General features: G+C 49.4%; 1 protein-coding gene across 14 annotated transcripts in view; it reads left to right on the forward strand.

Annotated features, from left to right (window-relative positions):
* Positions 1-21,892: 21,892 nt before the first annotated feature.
* LOC105008064 overlaps positions 21,893-22,816 on the forward strand; it is a 74,394-nt gene continuing 73,470 nt past the window's right edge. For 7 of the 14 annotated variants that reach the window (XR_004576449.1, XM_034295326.1, XM_034295318.1 and 4 more), the window contains exon 1: positions 21,895-22,033. Coding sequence is in view for 10 of the 14 variants with exons in the window: in XM_034295326.1 (XP_034151217.1) it covers positions 22,004-22,033 (30 nt within the window). In the remaining 4 variants the exon portion in view is untranslated. Of the gene's footprint in view, positions 22,034-22,816 lie in introns of all 14 variants that reach the window. The other 7 variants (XR_004576448.1, XM_034295319.1, XM_034295317.1 and 4 more) reach the window with 4 other exon arrangements.

Genomic DNA, 22,816 nt, shown 5'->3' on the forward strand with positions numbered 1-22,816 from the left:
GATTTCACAGGTGTTTCTCACCTTAAATTACATTAAATTACAGTAACAGTAAAAGCAATTAGTTACTTTCCAGCTTTGCAACCCTAAATGAATAAGTGACCATCTTCACATTTAGTTCACATTCAGTTATTTACAGTAGTATGTCTTCAGTAGCCAACATACTATCGAGCTGGACTGTGGACATTGAATATACATACATGTCTAACTACCTGAGCAGTGTTTATTGCTTTGTTAAACCCCTATTGGAAAGTGGACAGTTGACATGTAGCTCAGTTGAGTTCTGATAAGAGAACCTCTGGCTAATTTCTGCACTGTGCAATTACCATAGTTTCCCATGGCGTATAAACACTGATCATCGACATCGACAAATTGGGAGACTCTAAAAATACTGCCATTGTTCAAAAGCACAATCGAGTTATTTCTTTGTTTAGTTTTGCTGCAGGTATGACCATGGACAACTTTTCCATTTACAGCAATTCTCTTGTAGTAATACACCAGAGTTTGTGGGAACCTCTCTCACTGTGTGGAGGGCAGCTTGATCACAAAGAGATATGAATCTTACATTTGGTCCACCAAGGGCAGTCACCTCAGTGAACTTCACTAGCTTTTGATGCTTTTCGGTTCTCATTTCATTACAGAAATCTGTAACTTCTGCAGGTGCATTTGTTAGGAATTGCTTTGCTAAACGGGGGAAAAGAACGAGATAAAAGCACTCGTTTGTATATTTGTTGTGGTACATTTTACTTGTTTCAGGAGGTATCCACTGAAATCTTCCAACACAAAGGCTGAGTGGGACCACAAAGGACACAAATGCACAACACTTTTGCTTAAATGCAGAAGTGAATGAACATTGAATGTCATGTGTTCTTCCCCATACAGCAACTGCACACCTCCAGCAAAGTACAATAGTGGCTCATGGACATGATTCATCTGTTCTGTATTTAATTCAGACCCCAACAAAATGCTTAGGGGCTCTATCAGCAATGCCCAATGAGAGTGATGCTTCTGTGGAAGTATGTCTTTCAGAACTGGCAAGCTATAGTACAGAAGCCAGTGTTGCCACTCGTGGGCTTTCCAGAATTTGTGTTCAGTGAGAGATCTTGGAACTCAAGCAACAATACCTTGAGGTTTTATAGACAAGAGGTGTCTGTCCATGATTGCTGTTTGTGTGCCAATGTACCATGGCTCGAAATAGCTTTTAGAATCGATCCATAAAGTTGCCATTTGTGTGCACACGTCAAGCAACACACAGTGCACATAGTCAGGGACGATCCCCCTGATTAGATCCAACTTTGCCAAATCTACAATGGCAGATGGGCCCTTAATGCCCAGCGTAGTCATCCCTTGTCTTTCAGCAATTTGTCCCGTCTCTACAGTGGATTGATGATTTCTGTCACTTGGTTTTTCAGTTGCACATGTGTAGATACTTTCCTCATTTGCACCCCAGGGTGAAGGCAGACTCCACAGCCACATTCCCCATTAAACTGCTTAAAATGCTGTATTAATGGCTTAGTTACTGCATCATGCACACAGCACAATGGGTGCACCTTTACCTGTCTCCATGATTGATAACTAGGATGCTGCCACTGGCACATTCCTCCACAAATGGTTGGAAGTAGCAGGTCATGTCTGGCTTTTTGACCACAAAGCACTGTGGAAGTACCACCGAGCTGGTGCAGGCCTTACGTCCTAGTAGCAGCTCCTCCTCCTGGGCATGTGAGTACAGGGAATCAGGGCCAATCAAGGGCACCTGAAGGCACTAATGTTCTCCTCCTCACATAAAGGCATGGCAGTTCACAAGCGGCGAGGGCAGAGAAGACGACGGACATTTGGTCCCCTCCTGGGTAACATACATCTGAGAGAACAAAGAAAAGAGCCGGTTCCATTTGCACGGCGGGGACAAGCGGAGAAACAGGCCCCCTTCGCCATAGACATAATAAAGAGCAGATGCCGCATCGACCACTACTGGCGCTGACGAGCCGTGGGGCCGCCATCTTGGACCGGTCAGTCGCTCCTCTCAGGGTAATCTGTTTTGGCAGGTGAAATGAGCTGTCAGTGCTCATTACCTTACTGATTTTCACAAGTTTTTTTTGCTGCAAAGGCCATACATGTAGCTATGATAGAGGACACATGGTTCGGCGTATTTTAATATTCATAGTGGGCTTAACAGTAATAGAATATTCTGAAATATGATATAAAGTGACCAGATGTTCGAGATCAAAACTGGGAACATAATCCACAAAAAAGGAGAAAAACAGGGACATTTCCAGTTTGACTATCATTCTGATTGAAACACCTAATGTGTAAATAGTGGCAGTAAAGTCATATATATTCGCTCTTTCATTTCGCAGCCCCCCTCCCAACATACACACACAGGTCCAGTACTCTGTCTAAAATAGCAGGATGAAATGAAAAGTGACAGTTTTTATTTAAACTGCAGATTTACTTTGTTGAAACTCCCTTGAATAGTCTGCAAACTTAATTCATGTAGCAATTTTCAAAACACAGTTACAAAGTGCTTTACAGAACAGTTTGTCGATGCCAAACTGTGTCTCCTCAATGTGTTCCCCAAGCAGAAAAACATCCTCTGTTCCAATCTCCTCCCAGACGATGTCTGTGACTGTCTGTAACACTTGTCGTGGTGTAGTGTTGGTTAGGAACCAGGCGCAGGCAGTAATCTCGTTTGTGGGTTTAATACTCAACAAACAAACCAAACACGAACGGAAAACAATACTAATGACTGAATGAAATAAAAGTGCGCAACATGCGTCTTAGCAATAAACATTCAAACAGTACATTAAACAACACTCACCGATTAACTAACAAACAGCAACAATGACAGCGACAGCAACAATGATCCACAATGTGGGGAGCAGAGGGGAAACATATATACACATACAAACGAGCTAGATGGGACCTGGTGTGGAAGATTGGAAACATGTGACAGTCCGGGATGTGTTCGTGAGATATGGGAACTTGTGAAAACATGGCACGGTGGCGCTGCTGCTCACCTCACCATGACAGTACCCCCCCCCAAAGGCCCGGCCACCGGACGGGCCAAGACGAACCCCAGCCCAAGGGAGGGGGGGCGGGGCAGCGCAGTACCCCCATCGGCACAAACCCGCCGAGGGGGCGGAACAGCCGCGACTAACCAGGGTGGCGGAGCCGTCGGGACAGGCCGGGGAGGCAGAACCGGCTGAAGATCAGGAGCCGGCGGAGGGTCAGGAGCCGGGAGAGCCGACGGAGGGTCGGTAGCCGGCGGAGGGTCGGTAGCCGGGAGAGCCGACGGAGGGTCGGTAGCCGGGAGAGCCGACGGAGGGTCGGTAGCCGGGAGAGCCGACGGAGGGTCGGTAGCCGGGAGAGCCGACGGAGGGTCGGTAGCCGGGAGAGCCGACGGAGGGTCGGTAGCCGGGAGAGCCGAAGGAGGGTCGGTAGCCGGGAGAGCCGAAGGAGGGTCGGTAGCCGGAAGAGCCGAAGGAGGGTCGGTAGCCGGAAGAGCCGAAGGAGGGTCGGTAGCCGGAAGAGCCGAAGGAGGGTCGGTAGCCGGAAGAGCCGAAGGAGGGTCGGTAGCCGGGAGAGCCGAAGGAGGGTCGGTAGCCGGGAGAGCCGACGGAGGGTCGGTAGCCGGCGGAGGGTCAGAGGCCGGGAGAGCCGACGGTGGGTCAGAGGCCGGGAGAGCCGACGGTGGGTCGGTAGCCGGAAGAGCCGACGGTGGGTCGGTAGCCGGAAGAGCCGACGGTGGGTCGGTAGCCGGAAGAGCCGACGGTGGGTCGGTAGCCGGAAGAGCCGACGGTGGGTCGGTAGCCGGAAGAGCCGACGGTGGGTCGGTAGCCGGAAGAGCCGACGGTGGGTCGGTAGCCGGAAGAGCCGACGGTGGGTCGGTAGCCGGAAGAGCCGACGGTGGGTCGGTAGCCGGAAGAGCCGACGGTGGGTCGGTAGCCGGAAGAGCCGACGGTGGGACCGGGGCTGCCGGGACAGGAGAGGGCGCCGGGGCTGCCGGGACAGGAGAGGGCGCCGGGGCGGCCGGGACAGGAAGGGGCGCCGGGGCGGCCGGGACAGGAAGGGGCGCCGGGGCGGCCGGGACAGGAAGGGGCGCCGGGGCGGCCGGGACAGGAAGGGGCGGTGGCAGCCAAACCCCGGCAAGCTCAGGCGGTGCAGGCCACTCCTCCTCGGCCTCAGGCGGTGCAGGCCACTCCTCCTCGGCCTCAGGCGGTGCAGGCCACTCCTCCTCGGCCTCAGGCGGTGCAGGCCACTCCTCCTCGGCCTCAGGCGGTGCAGGCCACTCCTCCTCGGCCTCAGGCGGTGCAGGCCACTCCTCCTCGGCCTCAGGCGGTGCAGGCTGCTGCCACTGGCAGGAAGGAGGCGCTGGCTGCTGCTCCAATGCAGCAGGGGGCGCTGACTGCCGCTGCTGGCAGGTAGGAGGCGCTGGCTGCTGCTCCAATGCAGCAGGGGGCGCTGACTGCCGCTGCTGGCAGGTAGGAGGCGCTGGCTGCTGCTCCAATGCAGCAGGGGGCGCTGACTGCCGCTGCTGGCAGGTAGGAGGCGCTGGCTGCTGCTCCGATGCAGCAGGGGGCAATCGGCGCCGTGGCGCAGGGACAGGGGCGGCGGAAGGCCGCGGAGCAGGAAGCGGTGTGCGCCTAATTGCCAGCCTACAGCCTGGCCAGCCTGCACGGGGTCGAGGAGGCACCGGACATAGAGGGGGCGCCGTCGGGACTTCCCTCGGGCACCCTCTCAGCCCCCCCCTAAAATTTTCCTGGGGGGACCTCGGACCGGGCGTTGGGCACGTCGCCCTCTTCTTCCTCCGGCCTCGCCTGCGTCCTGTCCTTCCTGCCTCCTGCATGTCCTGCAGGAGACCCTTCACCAGCTCCCCTTGTTCTTTGGTGAGGGGCTTGACCACTCCATACTGGTCCATGCCCCACAGCGGCACCCCGAACCCATCTTGGGGCAACCCCCAGCACTGCTCCCCAAGGGGATCCTCCTCCACTCTCTCATAGACCGCTTCATCATCGTCCGATGAGAGGGAGTCAGACCCCCAATCGCCCCTCCAGGTATACACCCTCTCTGGAGGGGCTGCCTGCTGGCTCCAGTTGCGGTGGATCATTCTGTAACACTTGTCGTGGTGTAGTGTTGGTTAGGAACCAGGCGCAGGCAGTAATCTCGTTTGTGGGTTTAATACTCAACAAACAAACCAAACACGAACGGAAAACAATACTAATGACTGAATGAAATAAAAGTGCGCAACATGCGTCTTAGCAATAAACATTCAAACAGTACATTAAACAACACTCACCGATTAACTAAGCGACAGCGACAGCAACAATGATCCACAATGTGGGGAGCAGAGGGGAAACATATATACACATACAAACGAGCTAGATGGGACCTGGTGTGGAAGATTGGAAACATGTGACAGTCCGGGATGTGTTCGTGAGATATGGGAACTTGTGAAAACATGGCACGGTGGCGCTGCTGCTCACCTCACCATGACACTGTCGACACCTTAGGAGCTGGCATTGGTGAAGCTTGGCTGATCACCCTCTCTGCAGCTCTCAGCACCTTATTAAAATCATAATTTAAAAAAATACATTATATAGCGCTTGACACAGTGCTCAAAGACACTTTACAAAACAGAGTAAATAAGAACAAAGCAACCTTAATATACAAAGATTAAAATAATAATAAAAAACAAGATAAAATCAAACCTTCACTGTGCCTTGTGATGGAATCACCTGGAATTGTTTTTCAGGGTTAGAAGGTGGTAGCTCTTGTCAAATGAAGATGGTACAGCATCTCTGACCAAGCTCGCACGGCACACATCACAGGACAGTTTTATAGAATCTGCCGGACTACAAACCCTGCTATGTAGACCAGATCATTTTCCACCAGACCACCAAACCGAGTGGGGAGATAACTGTGGTCACACACAAGGGCCGAAATGTTGACGAATTGAGAAGGGTGCTCTTCAGCAGTTTCAGGAGAGGACATCTCCATGCAGACAGAGACACAGTGTTATCCTGGGCTGCCACATTGCCAGGTGAGACACCACACCGAACCATCAGCGACGGAAGATGGCCTGGAACTGGCGTGCCCATGGATTGTTATTCCAGCCACCTTGTACGGAAAATGGGCACACAATACATACATTACTCACAAGACATAAAGATATTCATTAGGTATATTTTCAAAATTAATTGTAATTAAATTAACACCAACCCTACCAGACGCTCTGATTGAATTAAATAGGAGCTCCAAGTGATCTTGGCTGAACCTGTAGGTGAGCACATACCGCTGAAGAAGCAGTTCAGGAATCATCAGCATCAACGTGTCAATATTGATGACAAATCCAATGACCGACAAGTACCAGCAAAAGAAAAAAGTTGTATCACTCTGATCATGGCAATAAAAGACACCCCAAGAAAGCCCCATGTGATTTTGTTAATTCAAAGCAGTAAAGTGAATTTTCCATCACATCCATCAGTAATGTGATATGTGATGGAAATTCCAATGTATCGACACAGAGACAAAATTATCTTTGTACATTATAACCGTTTTATTAACTATTATGCACAGAGACTATTATGAGAGACACGTCAACCGCTTACACACACATAATCGTCTGAGGTGTCTGTAACTCCATACATGAACAATCCATATTTATTAGATAGAAAAAGGGGTGTGGTAAGTTGTTGCCCATCGGTCTCAAGTCAATCAAACACATGCCCTTTGTTCTATCACATGTCCTGGGCTTGACACAAGGGACATGGTGTCTTCCCTCATGTGGTTAACTTTCTCAACCCTTAAGGAAAACTTAAAGCATCAAGACAACCTCCAGGTCGGCAGATGATTAACCCCACAACCCATTGTGACCAATCAAGAATGACCCCTAAGACACATACCAGATCCCTCTCTCCTACGTTCCTAAAGAACAGAAAGGACTGACACCTTCCTTGTCTAGGCAGGAGGACATGGCCCAAATACCTAATAATCCTCTGATATTATACAGACATGTGTGTCACAATCAAAGTAAAGATTTACATACCAGCCAATAGAAAGACAGACATTTCTCAAATGTACCTTAGTTCAAAATTTCCATAACAGATATCACCCAGTCTTGAGTGCCTATCACAGGGGTGCAAACTCACAGAGAATGAAAATGGTAAACAGCTACCAGGGCAGATAGATAATTAGTTTGCATCCATGTTTTAACGAATGAGATCAGTTTCTTGTTTAACTTATACAGTATAATTGTAGACAAAGGAACATGAACTTGGAACAATGTAATTGCATAACTGGGATAACTTGAAAACAACTCATTGCAATACTTACCATTTTGACACCTGCATAAAGTTGATGTTGTGTAATACATACCATTTAGAAGCATTTAGGACCTGAAAAACACTGAATACAAAACAATTCAGAAAAACAGTTAGGAGCAGTTAGGAGCATCTTAGGAACACGATGCATAACAGAACAACGGAGCATCTTAGGAACACGATGCATAACAGAACAATGGAGCATCTTAGGAACACGATGCATAACAGAACAATGGAGCATCTTAGGAACACGATGCATAACAGAACAACGGAGCATCTTAGGAACACGATGCATAACAGAACAATGGAGCATCTTAGGAACACGTTGCATAACAGAACAATGGAGCATCTTAGGAACACGATGCATAACAGAACAATGGAGCATCTTAGGAACTCGATGCATAACAGAACAACGGAGCATCTTAGGAACACGATGCATAACAGAACAATGGAGCATCTTAGGAACATGATGCATAAACGAACAACGGAGCATCTTAGGAACATTATGCATAACAGAACAATGGAGCATCTTAGGAACACGATGCATAACAGAACAACGGAGCATCTTAGGAACACGATGCATAACAGAACAATGGAGCATCTTAGGAATACGATGCATAACAGAACAACGGAGCATCTTAGGAACACGATGCATAACAGAACAATGGAGCATCTTAGGAACATGTTGCATAACAGAACAACGGAGCATCTTAGGAACACGATGCATAACAGAACAATGAAGCATCTTAGGAACTCGATGCATAACAGAACAACGGAGCATCTTAGGAACACGATGCATAACAGAACAATGGAGCATCTTAGGAACATGATGCATAACAGAACAACGGAGCATCTTAGGAACACAATGCATAACAGAACAACGGAGCATCTTAGGAACATTATGCATAACAGAACAATGGAGCATCTTAGGAACTCGATGCATAACAGAACAACGGAGCATCTTAGGAACATGATGCATATCAGAACAACAGAGCATCTTAGGAACACAATGCCTAACAGAACAATGGAGCATCTTAGGAACTGAATGCATAACAGAACAATGGAGCATCTTAGGAACATTATGCACCCAAGGGAGCTTTGAATCCTTTGGCACAAGGATTGCGTCCATTCATTGTATCAAACAGCCTGAATAACCTATAAAGAAATATCGGCATCTAAAATCACTATCATTACAGGGTTTCATTAGGTATCAGAGAGAAATCAATACTCATCTATTCAAAATATACAAAGAACACAGTGCATATTTTTAAACTGTATGCTCAACAAGTAAACATGCAAGTATTAATATTTGCTTGACTTCCTTCTTTCCATAGGTATGCTTTGTACTACAGCAAATTTCCCAGAGCTTTACCACTCCGATTAATTATAAAAATAAAATAAAACATGTACTTGGTTCTATAATCACTAATTGTATTACATCAATGAATTCTGCTGTTGCCTCACAGTCCTTAAACTGAGAGTACCCAAGATTCCTCATTGTGCGGAGAGCCACTGACACAGAGCGACTCAGTGTCTGTGCAGCCAGGGACACCGTCATCTTGTGGTTCTCAAAGTAGACATGTTTGTCTGTAATTTTATTGGCAGCATGCAGTCCATCTATTGTTTGCACATCATTGAGATGATTGATGTACCTCCAATTGATATGTCCAGTCGTCGTTGCATTTGGACTGTATGCCTGCAGAGTAAGTATCAGTCACTACTCAGCAAATACAAAGAGCAAAATGTTGATCATCACGTCCAGCCATAACTGCGCAAATGGCCAGACAACAATATTTAAATATAACTTTTAGCAGCAAAGGCATAATTTGTAGAAATAGGTCTACAACAATCATCATTTTACATATTATGTGCCAACTTGAGCATGTGACTGTCACGGTCGTGGGGTGAGAAGGACACAGGCGCAGAGTAGAGGTAGGGAAGGTAATCCATGTTTAATCAAAATAAAGAAAGAAGGACTCCAACAAACAAAAAGGCAGCAACCAGTGACGTGGGTCTTCCTTACACAGGATACACAAAACCAAAATGAACCACGCCTTGGGGCCTACAAACTAAACTTAAATAGGGTCCCCAATTGGAGGCAATAACTAACACCTGCCTCCAATTGGGGAAACCAAAAAAAGGAGTAGAGGTGGCTAAAGGCCACCTCCTGTCCTGTCCTGGCTATGCCCCGAGCCCAGCGCAGAGATGGTTAGGGGCACAGCCAGGACGTGACAGTACCCCCCCCCAAAGGCGCGGGCTCCCGACCGCAAGACCGGGACGACCACACCCGGACCGGCGGAGGCTCAGCGCCCGGAGCCGCCGGCACAGGCCGGGGAGGCGGAGCCGCAGGGACAGGCCGGGGAGGCAGAGGGTCAGGAGACGGGAGAGCCGGCGGAGGGACAGGAGCCGGCGGAGGAGCAGGAGACGGGGGAGCCGGCGGGGGAATAGGAGCCGGTGGAGGAGCAGGAGCCGGGGGAGCCGGCGGAGGAATAGGAGACGGGGGAGCCGGCGGAGGGTCAGTCATCCGAGGCCTCGGGCGGCGGCGACCAGCCATCCGCTGGCTCGGGCGGCGGCGGCCAGTCATCCGCGGACCCGGGCGGCGGCGGCCAGTCATCCGCGGGCCCGGGCGGCTGCCAGTCCACGGCGGGTCCTGGCGGCGGCGAAAACAGGGCAGCGGGAGGAGCTGGCGGCTGAGGCCACTGGGCAGCGGGTGGAGCTGGCAGCTGAGGCCACTGGGCAGCGGGAGGATCTGGCGGCTGAGGCCACTGGGCAGCGGGAGGATCTGGCGGCTGAGGCCACTGGGCAGCGGGTGGAGCTGGCGGCTGAGGCCACTGGGCAGCGGGAGGAGCTGGCGGCTGCGGCCACTGGGCAGCAGGGGGCGCTGGCTGCGGCTCCCAGGCAGCGGGGAGCGCTGGCTGCGGCTCCCGGGCAGCAGGGGGCGCTGGCGGCGCTGGCTGCGGCTCCCAGGCAGCGGGGGGCGCTGGCTGCGGCTCCCGGGCAGCAGGGGGGCGCTGGCGGCGCTGGCTGCGGCTCCCAGGCAGCGGGGAGCGCTGGCTGCAGCTCCCGGGCAGCAGGGGGCGCTGACGGCGCTGGCTGCGGCTCCCGGGCAGCGGGGGGCGCTGGCTGCGGCTTCCGGGCAGCGGGGGGCGCTGGCTGCGGCTTCCGGGCAGCGGGGGGCCCGATAGCCCCACCAGTCCTCACAACTCCCTACATCAGGGAAAGCCCTCATAGGCCCCACCGGCGTTGTTGCCCGACGCCTAGGAGCTGGCACCGGGCAGGGCTGGGGCACCTGGACTACCCCACACGTGAGCACGGGTGGCACGGCCGCGTCCTTCCACTCCGCCTGCCCCCACAGCACCCCGCCAAGAAATTCTTGGGGCGGACACACGGAGGTTTGCTTACGTCGCCTCCGTCGACGTCTCCTCCGGGGTGGATGGCTAGGGGCACAGCCAGGACGTGACAGTGACAAGCGTCCATCATTACAAATACATTCTCGCCAGTCACCGGATGCGAGAAACTGGTTTGAAGCGGCTCTTGTTGGTCTCCCTTCAGCTCACACCCAAGTTGGTTGCACATGCTGACATTGGAGGCATGCCAATCCATTGTTACACATACCACCCAGATGCCCCGTGCATGCAACTCCTCCAAAGCATGACTGAGAAGGACCCTTTGTGTTTCTGGAGAGGGAGACTTGTTCAGGAAGTAAGCAATGGGAGCCTTCCAATGTCCCTGTAGGCCAACCACCATGAACACAAGTGCCCCAGTAGCAACATCAGTCTCACTGATTCCATCACCCATGTCTACAAAACCAGACATTGACTGGGTATGGGGATTATATTGCACATGTTTCCTGATGGACATGGCATCCAACATGAGTGAAACACATCCATATTTAGCCTGGTCTCCCTGGCATCTTCTCTCCAGCATATCCACCATCATCTTGTTCAGGCCAGGCTTGTCATCCACTGAATGCAACCACCTGTAAGCAAATATGCATGGATTCGCATGCTGAGAAATAAAAGTGCTATCGAGGTAAAGCAAGCATTTGAAGACATATTAAAAGAAGGAAGAACACCGCAAAAATAGTTTTTTAATTCACATTTTGAAATGTTGATGAAGAAGTACAACATAAAACATTTTGCTACAGGAAATTATGTCAAAGCGAGTATCGTTGAGAGATTTAATAAAACAATTAAATCACGAATGTGGAGGTATCTCACAGCTGCCAACACTCATCGCTATGTTGATGTTATTCAAGATTTAGTTCATGGTTACAACCCATAGCTACCATCGGTCTATTAAGATGAAGCCTGCTGACATTTGTGAAGAAAATGTTAGATTAGTTCTCAAGAACCTGTATGGTACAACATTAACGAGAGATGGTAATCAAAACTACAAGTTCCAGGTTGGGGATACTGTGAGACTCTCAAAGCTGAGAGGTGCGTTTACAAAAGGCTATGAAAAAGGGTACACAGATGAATATTTTACAATAACAGAATGTATTCCTCGGGTACCTCCTGTATATAGAATAAAAGATTATGATGGTGATGTGATAGTTGGGACCTTTTATGAACAGGAATTGCTGAAAATAATTGTGGCTAAGGATAACACTTTTAAAGTGGAAGCAGTTTTGAATGATAAAATACAGAAAGGGAAGAAAATGTGTCTTGTGAAATGGCTTGGTTGGCCGGAGAAATTCAACAACTGGATACCATCGGAACAAGTGGTTGACCTAGAAACTGGATAAAACTCCAGGATTTACAACCTGCGTGAAGTTGCCCCCCCCCCCCCAACGCAAAACATCGTCAAACTATGCTCATTCGTTTGTGCTCCGTTTGTGCTGGTTTGTGCTGTAAAAAGTTTTGTTTGTGCTGCTTCGGTTTTTTAAATTATATTTCTAGGTCAATCTGAGGCCCCCCCACATGCTCCAAATTCACCCAAAATAGTCGAGTTCATTTGTGCTTCATTTGTGCTGGTTTGTGCCGGTAAAAGTTTCGTTTGTGCTGCGTTGGGTTTTAAAATATTCAACATTGAATTATAGACGATACGACACCAGGCCCCCCACATGCTCCAAATTCACCCAAAATAGTGTGTGTGTGTGGGGGGGGGGGGGGGCTGAGTGACCTCAGATTGACCTACAAATATTATTTTAATATCTAAAAAACTGAAGCAGCACAAACAAAACTTGTTACAGCACAAACCAGCGCAAACGTAGCACAAACGAACGAGACTATTTTGGGTGAATTTGGAGCATGTGCGGGGGCTGGTGACGTCATCGTCTATAATTCAATGTCGTCCCAACGCAGCACAAACAAAACTTTTACCGGCACAAACCAGCACAAAGAACGAGACTATTTTGGGTGAATTTGGAGCATGTGGGGGGGGGGCCGAGTGACCTCAGATTGACCTAGAAATATTATTTTAATATCTAAAAAACCGAAGCAGCACAAACGAAACTTTTTACAGCACAAACGATTGAGCATAGTTTGACGACGTTTTGCATTGGGGGGGGGGGGCCAACTTCACGCAGGTCACAAAAGCTACCACCCATTCAAATGTAGTAAGCTAATTAACACAAACACAGCAGTAGGCTAGTTCATTACATAGGAAGCTACTTTAAGTTGTGCTAATTTCACATGACAAGAAAAGTGTAGCTTGTGTGGCCAAGCTACTTGGTAAATAAAGGAGTTACTACTATTGAAAGGTTACTTGATTCTGGAAATAGTAAAGCTACCACCAAAATACAAAATTACTAGCTAAGCTAGTACTGCCCAACAATGATAATACCGTCTTTTATTTATATATATATATATATATATATATATATATATACAGTCTATGCCACGTAAAATTAGCTGGCCAATGTTATACCAGTAATATTTGTTTTATTTCTACAATAGAATTCTTGTGTGAGTTGTAATCTAAGTCAGTGTTATGGAATATGACTTATCAAGTCTCAGTTCGCTGGGTGAACACCGGCTGGTGCAGTAAACATAGCCTAGCTAGCTGGATACGATTTCAGTACAGTAATATCAAAGATCCTTGCTCCTTCTCAACTCTCTGGTAATATTCTAGTCACAAAATACAACCAATAATACGGTAATGTTAAATCCATCCATCCATCATCTTCCGCTTATCCGGGGCCGGGTCGCGGGGGCAGCAGTCTAAGCAGGGATGCCCAGACTTCCCTCTCCCCAGACACTTCCTCTAGCTCTTCCGGGGGGACACCGAGGCATTCCCAGGCCAGCCGGGAGACATAGTCCCTCCAGCCTGTCCTAGGTCTTCCCCGGGGTCTCCTCCCGGTGGGACGGGACCGGAACACCTTCCCAGGAAGGCGTTCCGGAGGCATCTGAAACAGATGCCCAAGCCACCTCAGCTGACCCCTCTCGATGTGGAGGAGCAGCGGCTCTACTCTGAGCTCCTCCCAGGTGACCGAGTTTCTCACCCTATCTCTAAGGGATCGCCCAGCCACCCTGCGGAGAAAGCTCATTTCGGCCACCTGTATCCGGGATCTTGTCCTTTCGGTCATGACCCAAAGCTCATGACCATAGGTGAGAGTAGGAACGTAGATTGAGCGGTAAATCGAGAGCTTCGCCTTGCGGTTCAGCTCTTTCTTCACCACGACAGACCGATACATCGACCGCATTACTGCAGAAGCTGCACCGATCCGTCTGTCAATCTCCCGTTCCATCCTTCCCTCACTCGTGAACAAGACCCCTAGATACTTAAACTCCTCCACTTGAGGCAGGCACTCTCCACCAACCTGAAGTGGGCAAGCCACCCTTTTCCGACTGAGGACCATGACCTCGGATTTGGAGGTACTGATCTTCATCCCCACCGCTTCACACTCGGCTGTAAACCGTCCCAGTGCATGCTGAAGGTCCTGGCTTGAAGGGGCCAACACGACAACATCATCTGCAAAGAGCAGAGACGAAATTGTGTGGTCCCCAAACCTGACACCCTCCGGCCCCTGGCTGCGCCTAGAAATTCTGTCCATAAAAATTACGAACAGAACCGGTGACAAAGGGCAGCCCTGCCGGAGTCCAACATGCACTGGGAACAAGTCTGACTTACTGCCGGCAATGCGGACCAAGCTCCTGCTTCGGTTGTACAGGGACCTGAATGACTGAGATAGAAAAAGGGGCTGCCACTAGGCGGAGCCCTGACAACACCCCTTTCAGTCCGGTGGTCGGGCGCATAGCCACGGCCTTGAGGGAACGATTTCCGTTGCCCGCTGGGGCCCCGATGCCCAAGTTACCTTGGGAAAAAGAGCAACACCCTAGACAGTATCTAGAAGCATGTAAAGAAACATGGGCCAAACACACAGGGCACCACCCGGAGAAGGGAGGTCTGCAGCAGGAGTGGTTTAGAAGGGCGGTCTTAGAGGGACTTCCAGAGAAAATAAAAGAGGCAATGATGGCAAATCCTGACTTGCCGGGTAGTGAATCACACGTATGGGAAAGACACATAGTGCATCATTTACAGAGGGCTAAAGATGAGGAGACAGAGAAAGACAAACAGATACAGGAACTGAAAGAGTTCGCTTACAGCTGGGTGAAGCCAAAGTGAGGTTCAATGAAGGGAAAAAGAAACACAGACAGATGGCAGCTCTAGGCTCAGGAGAACCTGACACACCCGATTTATACCCTGTTCCCACATGGGCACCCCAACCTCACAGTGGCCGGGGGGCATTCACCGCGCCCTATCGACCAGGGACTCCGAGGGGAGGTTATGGTAGGGGGCGGGGTAGAGGCAGAGGGGCTCCAGGAGCCCAAGTCCCATACGGAGCCTGCTTTACGTGTGGTGACCCGAACCACTGGTCCAGAGAGTGCCCACATAACACTGCAAGGGGCAGAGGATACCCAAACCAAGGGGTAGCTCCAGTTCCCAACCCACACGCCGTCCCACCACCTAGTGCACCTGGACAATACCCACTCTCTTATGAGGGAGGGTGGGACCAGGCATGACGGTTTACAGGGGGGGGAGGGGACAGCGGGGGAAGGGCAGACCCTATGCTGTCCCTGAATGTCGACGGGAAGGACTTCCCCTTTCTGGTTGACACAGGGGCCACTTTTTCCTCCTTCACCGCCCCTCCCGTCACAGGACTACTATCCTCCAAGACAGTGGAAGTTGTGGGGTTTGAAGGAGTGGGACAGACTTTGCCAGTGACATTTCCTCTTAAAACAATACTGGGTAAACAGGCCCTCAGCCATCCGTATGTGGTGTCGGCAAACACACCAGTGAACTTATTGGGGAGAGACTTGTTGATAAAACTGGGGGCTATTATCTTATGTTCTCCAGATGGACTAACTGTCACGTTACCAGACGGGACATCGGCGGTGTGCGGAACTGAAACCACACGCAAAGGGCAGTACCTGGTACAACCGGTGAAGGGTGAAATAGCGGAGATATACTGGGGACTATTGATACCGGAAAAGCCGGACAAACAGGGTATTTTGTCCCAGTACTTGAAGTGGAGGCCGTGGATCTCCCTCCTCAAGCCGTACTTTCCTCCGCCAGACCCCCCAGATGTAACCCTATTTTATGATCGGCAGGGCGACGAGGTGTATAGAGTGGGGTTTGGGGATGCAGTGTGTGGGGACACGTGGCAGGTCGGGTCTAAATTCATATATGTAGGCCCTGAAGGGGTAGCGGCAGATGTACAGTTGACAGAGGAGCAGGATCAGTGGTACATGATGGCGGAGGAGTCCGTCCCGCATGTGTCACTGGCCCTGCATCCAAAACACCAAGCAAAAGACCTGGGGCCCATGGTTAAAAGGGCGGTCGAATGCACTGATTGGACACTCACTCAGGCGCCAAACGTATGGTACTCACACAGCTGTAAGACGTATCGGTTAGAGGCACCAGGGACGGATTGGGTATATTTAGAGCGAAGGGAGATAACTCGGGATCATGGGAGGGAAAAGATGGATCACCCTGTAGCCACAGCCAGACTTAATGAGTTACCTGACTCACTGTGGTCCAAGGGCCCCACGGACGTGGGGCTCACCGATTGCCCACCGGTCACCTTTAAAATCGGACCGGGAGAGCCCATATGGCTGCCCCAATACCCACACAAACCAGAGGCAGAGGAAGGGTTGGATGTGACATTGAATGGTTTGTGGCCCACAGGGGTGTTAGAGGAGTCAGGTTCCGCGTGGAACATGCCTATCCTCCCGGTAGAAAAGAAAGGGACAGGGAAATACCGTATGGCCCATGATCTCAGAGCTATTAACAACATTTTACTCACACCAACTGTACCGGTACCTAACCCGTATGTAGCACTCACTAATTTGACCCCTGATCAAAAATGGTTCACCTGCATTGACCTGGCTAATGCTTTTTTCTGTCTCTCACTAGCAGAGGTTGTGATATTTTTTCTTTCACACATAGGGGTCGACAATGGCGGTACACAAGACTACCACAGGGTTTCGCGCTTTCCCCTGGTATATTCAACCAGGTACTGAGAGAAGCGCTGCAGGGATGCTGCCTGCCGACAGGGGTAACTTTGGTCCAGTACGTAGATGACCTGCTGCTGGCGGCCCCGAAGGTGGGCAGAGGACCTCTTCACTGATGGGTGCTGTTTCAGACACGAAGAAGACGGCCTGAGGGCAGCCTTTGCGGTAGTGAAACTAACACCAGAGGGTTTAGTCACGCTGAAAGCAGAGAGGCTCCAGGGGATGCAATCAGCCCAGAGAGCAGAAGTGAGAGCAGTGATAGAGGCCCTCAGGCAGGCCAAGGGAAGGAGAGTAAACATTTACACAGATTCGGCATACGCAGTAGGCGCAGCGCACGTGGAGCTAGGACAGTGGTTAAAAGCTGGGTTTAGAACAGCAGGAGACAAACCGATTAAACACGAGGCAGAGATGAGAGAACTAGCCGAGGCCCTAGATCTGCCCGAAAAGGTAGCCATCATAAAATGCAAAGGACACGATAATTCAAATAACGTAGTAGCTCAGGGAAACCAAGCGGCAGACACAGCAGCAAAACAGGCAGCAGGGTACACTCCGCGAGTGATGGTGGTAAGAGCAGAAGAGGAAGTGGGGTGGGGAGAAGGCCCTGAGAGAGACGAGCTAGTGAGACATCAAAAGGGGGCTTCCCCACAAGAGAAAACAATTTGGCAACAGAGAGGAGCAACAGAGACGAGAGGGCTCTGGAGAGGGCCAGACGGTAGAGTAATACTTCCACCAGCCATGCGGGGAGATACATTTGCAGAAGCCCATGGGTTGGGCCATGTAGGGCCAGCACAGATGTTGAGGAACTTGTGCCATTGGTGGCACCCGTTTATGGTAGACATGGTACGCAACTACACTAGGACATGCACCATCTGCACACACCACAACCCAAAACCAACGATCAAACCTGAGATGGGGGCGTTCCCCATGACGACGAGACCTGGACAAGAGATAGTGATAGACTACACGGACATGGGGGAAACTGTACGGGGGTGCCGCTACATGTTAGTGTGTGTGGACATGTTCACAGGGTGGCCAGAAGCCTGGCCGGCAAGAAGGGAGGACAGTCAGACAGTGATCAAGTGTTTAGTGAACATTCCCAGACACGGCTTCCCAGAGAAAATCAGGTCAGACAATGGGACTCACTTTAAGAACAGTGATTTACAGAAGGTAGAGAGCTTATTGGGCCTAAAACATGCTTTTGGCACTGTATACCATCCACAGTCCCAGAGAAAGGTAGAAAGGATGAACCAAAACTTAAAAAACAAGTTGGCTAAGATATGTGCACAGACTAAATTGAACTGGGTAGATGCACTGCCACTGGCACTCATGACGATTCGATGCTCGTTAAATCAGACCACTGGGTTTACCCCATACGAGCTGTTGACGGGGAGACAGTTTCCAGGACCAGCCGCGGGGCCTGCGGTCCCGGAAGGGGAAAAGTGGCCCAAAGATCACAGAGTGTATTTTGATGAATTGCGAGCTCTCGTTTCAGAATTCACCAACAGAGTCGGAGAACGGAGGGACCTGCGCCTGCTGGACCAGAACCTGCCCCAGGCGGAGTGGGTGTTGCTGAAGGTCATCAAGTGAAAGTGGTCGGAACCAAGGTGGACGGGTCCTCATCAGGTGGTGGAGAGAACGAGCCATGCGGTCCGCCTGAGGGACAAAGGAGAGACGTGGTACCATTGGAGCCAGTGTACACCAGCGCAGGAGCCAGGGAGGTCGCTGACGGACCTCATCAAACCGGTAAGGAGGAGCTTGCCCCAGTGTGGACGGAAGGAGGACCAGCACCAGCCAGACTGGTGCCAGGAGCGGACCCCAGGACACTGCGGGACTACGAGCGAGTGAAGGAGACAAAGGACGGCACCAGGGGAATAGACTCTTAGGGGAAAGAACTGAAGAATACTGTAACAAAAGGGGGTATAGGACACCGAGTGGCTACCACTCGTACCAAGATGACAGTTCACAGAGAAAGGTCTGGGGAGATGATAGTAGAATGAAATGGTATATGGGAATTGGTGGAATAATGATATGTGTGTTGTATGTTGCTACAGGTTTCCCTGGCTGGCATCGAGTCTCCATTTCCACAGCGAGAAGGCAGGTGACACAAAAAGAGGACGCCTGCCTGAAGCAGGGAGGGGGTATTGAATTGGATTATATCAAAGGGTCACATACTGCTTTCACGTTTGACCTATGCTCGGTCATAGCTTGCGGGAGATATAATGGCTCGTGGAGGGATTACAGCCTGTATGTGTGTCACACTCCAGATGTAGATAGGATGTGTGGCCTGATGGGACGTCTGCCGGGTGAGAGGTGGTGCCCGGGATGGGACGAGGTCCGAGCGTATACGGGACAGTGGCAGCCCGGACTCCCGTGGGGACCGAATGCCACTATGTGGAGCTCGTTTAAGTTCCAACGAGATTTCAGCTCCTCCCAGAATCCACTTACCTTGTCTGTCGGAGGTTGGGACACCTCTCCATACAGAGGTGCGGACAAAACATATTTGGTTCTCGGAGTGGAGCATGCAGGAACTGACACCAAAGCGTTTATTAAGATTAACATTAGGGATCCGACCACTAGCTCTCCAGCTGTGGCAGTCACGGGGACTGTGGACACCTCAGCAGGTAAGGTGCAATCTGGGGAAGTGGTAGAGGTCGACTATACCAAATTGAAACCGTTAGAGGTGATCGAGAAAGCCACGGGGTATCACAAGAGTAATATCTGGCTTGATTGGATGTTGCAAAATGCCAAAGAACAAGATTTAGGGCACTGTGTGGCATGTGCCGCCGCCCGACCTCAACTATACACTGAGCCGGCTCCTTTGTATTCAGAGGACCCTTGGGGATATCAGTGCATGTTAGCTCTTACACATAGCGCTTCCCCTGTGAATTGCATCACCCTGGCAAGGGTGTTTCTTCCGATAACGACACCAGGACGGGGCCGTTCACTCCCCATAAAGGGGGAGGGGGATATACCTGTTTCCACTTCACCAGTCAGAAACCCGTGGTGAACGTTGGAGAAATCCCCTCGCAGTGGTGTAATGTTACGATCCAGAGCAGATCTATTTATCAGACCCTGGGCCCGGTCTGGCCTGTATTAATATTGTGGGGGCACCCGACTCTTGGTAAGAATCCCAAAAGGCACCCAGGGGGTATGTGCGATGGTACAGTTAGCAGCACACTTAGTGCTGATAGGTGATCGAGTTAAAGCACTCCAGGCAAAAAGGATACAGCTCCGGACGGGTCGGTTGCTAAGGCGCTGCAGGGCCTTAGGACTCTCTCGCGAACTATGCACGAGCATTCTGGGATAGATAATCCGCTGGAGGAATGGATGACCTCGATGTTCGGCCAGTGGAAACGTTTGATAATGTCTGTTCTTTTATCGCTTGCTACATTTGGTGCTATAATGGTTACTTGTGGGTGTTGTTGTATCCCATGCATAAGAGGGCTTGCCATGAGAGTGATCTCTACAGCCAATGAGAAGGCTCCAGGACTGCCACCAGGGATGCTGATGCCTCTACTGGAGCAGCATGACCCGGGAGAACTGGAGTTTGGCGAATAGGGGTGATCTCTCTGGGGAGAGATCAAAAGGGGGAATTGTAGTTGTATTGATTGTATAAGTTAGTGAACTGTTGTAAGCTGTTGTAACCAATGAAGCAAAATATTAATTGTTTGTATTATGAGCTGAAACTGAAGGTGCAAGTAGGAGAATAGGAAACCCTGTTCAAGCGGTTGCCGGGGAGAGAAAGATTTAGTATGTCTGTCTTGTGAGAAACAGGACACAGGTCAGAGACACACACATACATAGTCGGACAGACAACACAGACACCACAAGGGGGGCAAGGGGGTACTTGCAGTTATCCTATAAGGAATAGAACTGGGATTGGGCCAAGGACACACTTGCTTTGTAACTTAACGCCTCTATCTTTTGGGCGTAGTGGAAGTATAAAATGATGTTTTGACTGTTGATCCTTAGACATTGTCTCCGGAAGCTTCTGTAATAAATGGATATACGATAAGATAATTGACCTGACTCCTGGTGTTTTATTCTCCTTTCCAACAAACCAACTCGGGGAAGTGTTGACTTCAACAACATCTTCCTAAAGTTTTAGAAAAAGAAGCACCATATTAAAATGTATCAGGTTCTGTTTGCTTTTAATTTTCCATTACATCACCTTGTTTTGGTCTACTGTATTTGGTACAAAAAATGTAATGGAAGCCATAAAACATGCAAAAATCAAGCAAAAAGAGGACAGAAGGACAGTGTCTGTACACTTCCATGAACTGCAAAGATAAGCTAGAAAAAGAAACAGGCAAGCCTAGTTCAGCCAGCTCACAATTAGAGAGGATGAATGTTGTTGTCTCTGGCTGGTCTCCTATGTGGCAGACTGTGTCTTTAACCATTATACTATTTAAATGGGAATGCAACTTTTACCTCAGCCATTACATGTTTTGCTGAAACAACTGCATCCCCGCCTCGCACACCTTCGCACACCGTATACATCTCGTACACATCCTATAGTGTACGCTGCAGGGACACATCCTATAGCGTACGCTGCAGGGACACATCCTATAGCGTACGCTGCAGGGACACATCCTATAGCGTACGCTGCAGGGACACATCCTATAGCGTACGCTGCAGGGACACGCTCTAAGTCAGGGCTGCCCATCCCTCTTCCTGGAAAGCTACTGTCCTGTAGGTTTTCTCTCCAACCCAATTAGTGACTAAACTGTTTTAGCTTTTCATATTGCTAAAGATTTAAATTAGGTGTGTTAAATTAGAGTTGGAGAGAAAACCTACAGGAGAGTAGATCTTGTTGAGATAAATGAAGTTTAAATAATGCTGATTTAATAACCATGTATTTTTATGTTTTTGTTTTATTAAATTGTATGTTGCAGCCAGGTATAACTTCCAAGGTTTAAAACTCCAACATACTGTTGAAATTCTCACACCTTAAAGACTGTCTTTTGTCTTACACTCAGCCAGACTCCCTCAGACACCTGGCTCGTCCTTCTTCAGAGATTGTGATACACATCAATTCTTAACAATATCCAGGAACAGAGTTGGGCAGCCCAGCTATAAGTGGTATGTGACATTTCTCTTCATAATCACTTTAGGATAAAATACCCTAATGACCAAGAGCAAGTGGTGTAGAAGAAAAGGAGGAGTTTCGATGGCTGCGTAGCTTACATTACAAAGCTACGAAGTGAAAGTAATGTCTAGGTACCCGCAAGCATGCAGCCCAGAGCACACGCTATAAAGAAGGTAAGCAATATTGCTGATATTCCGATTTCCTTTTGCTATGCCATGCCAAAATATTTTTTCATGCAATCGGTTTTAGATTAATTAATTGAGTAGATGAAATGCCCAGTCAGACAGCACCACTAATAGGCTACTTTGATAGGTTAATGGATAGGTTGTTTTTCCATATCGGTTTCGAAAAGAATGTGAGAAACTGTTTTACTACGATGCGAGGGTTTAGGCAATTAGAAAATGTATTAATATCACTAACAATTATACAAATAAGAAATATTGTAAACAATAAAGGATGTTGACAGTGGAGCAACTGTCTCTGAAGCTGTATCAGTTGCTTTTGTGTAATAAAACATTTATTGTGCCTGAGCAACTAAGCATTTGTTTTATGGGGAATTGCATTAAAAATTATAGATATATTTTTTTTAAAGGATGTTGAGCAGCTGCCACTGAAGAGTTTTCTGATTGAAAAATGCTTTATAAACTAGTAATAATTGTCCAAATTAGAAAAATAGCCAAACTAAAGGATGTTGATGGTAGAGCAACTGTCCCTGAAGCTATATCAGTTTATTATTTCCATATAAGTTTTATAGGGTCCGAGCTATTGAGCGTTTTTGATTGAAAAATGTTTTATAAACTAAGAATAATGTAAAAGACGGCTCAACTAAAGGATGTTGATGGTAGAGCAGCTCTCTCTGAAGCTTTTTCAGTTGGTTATTTCCATGTAAGTTTCACTGGGTCTGAGCTACTGAGGAATTTTGATGGAAAGATGCTTTAAAAACTATTTAGAATTTC

Source organism: Esox lucius, chromosome 11 (genome assembly GCF_011004845.1).
Source record: "Esox lucius isolate fEsoLuc1 chromosome 11, fEsoLuc1.pri, whole genome shotgun sequence".
NCBI lineage: Eukaryota > Metazoa > Chordata > Actinopteri > Esociformes > Esocidae > Esox > Esox lucius.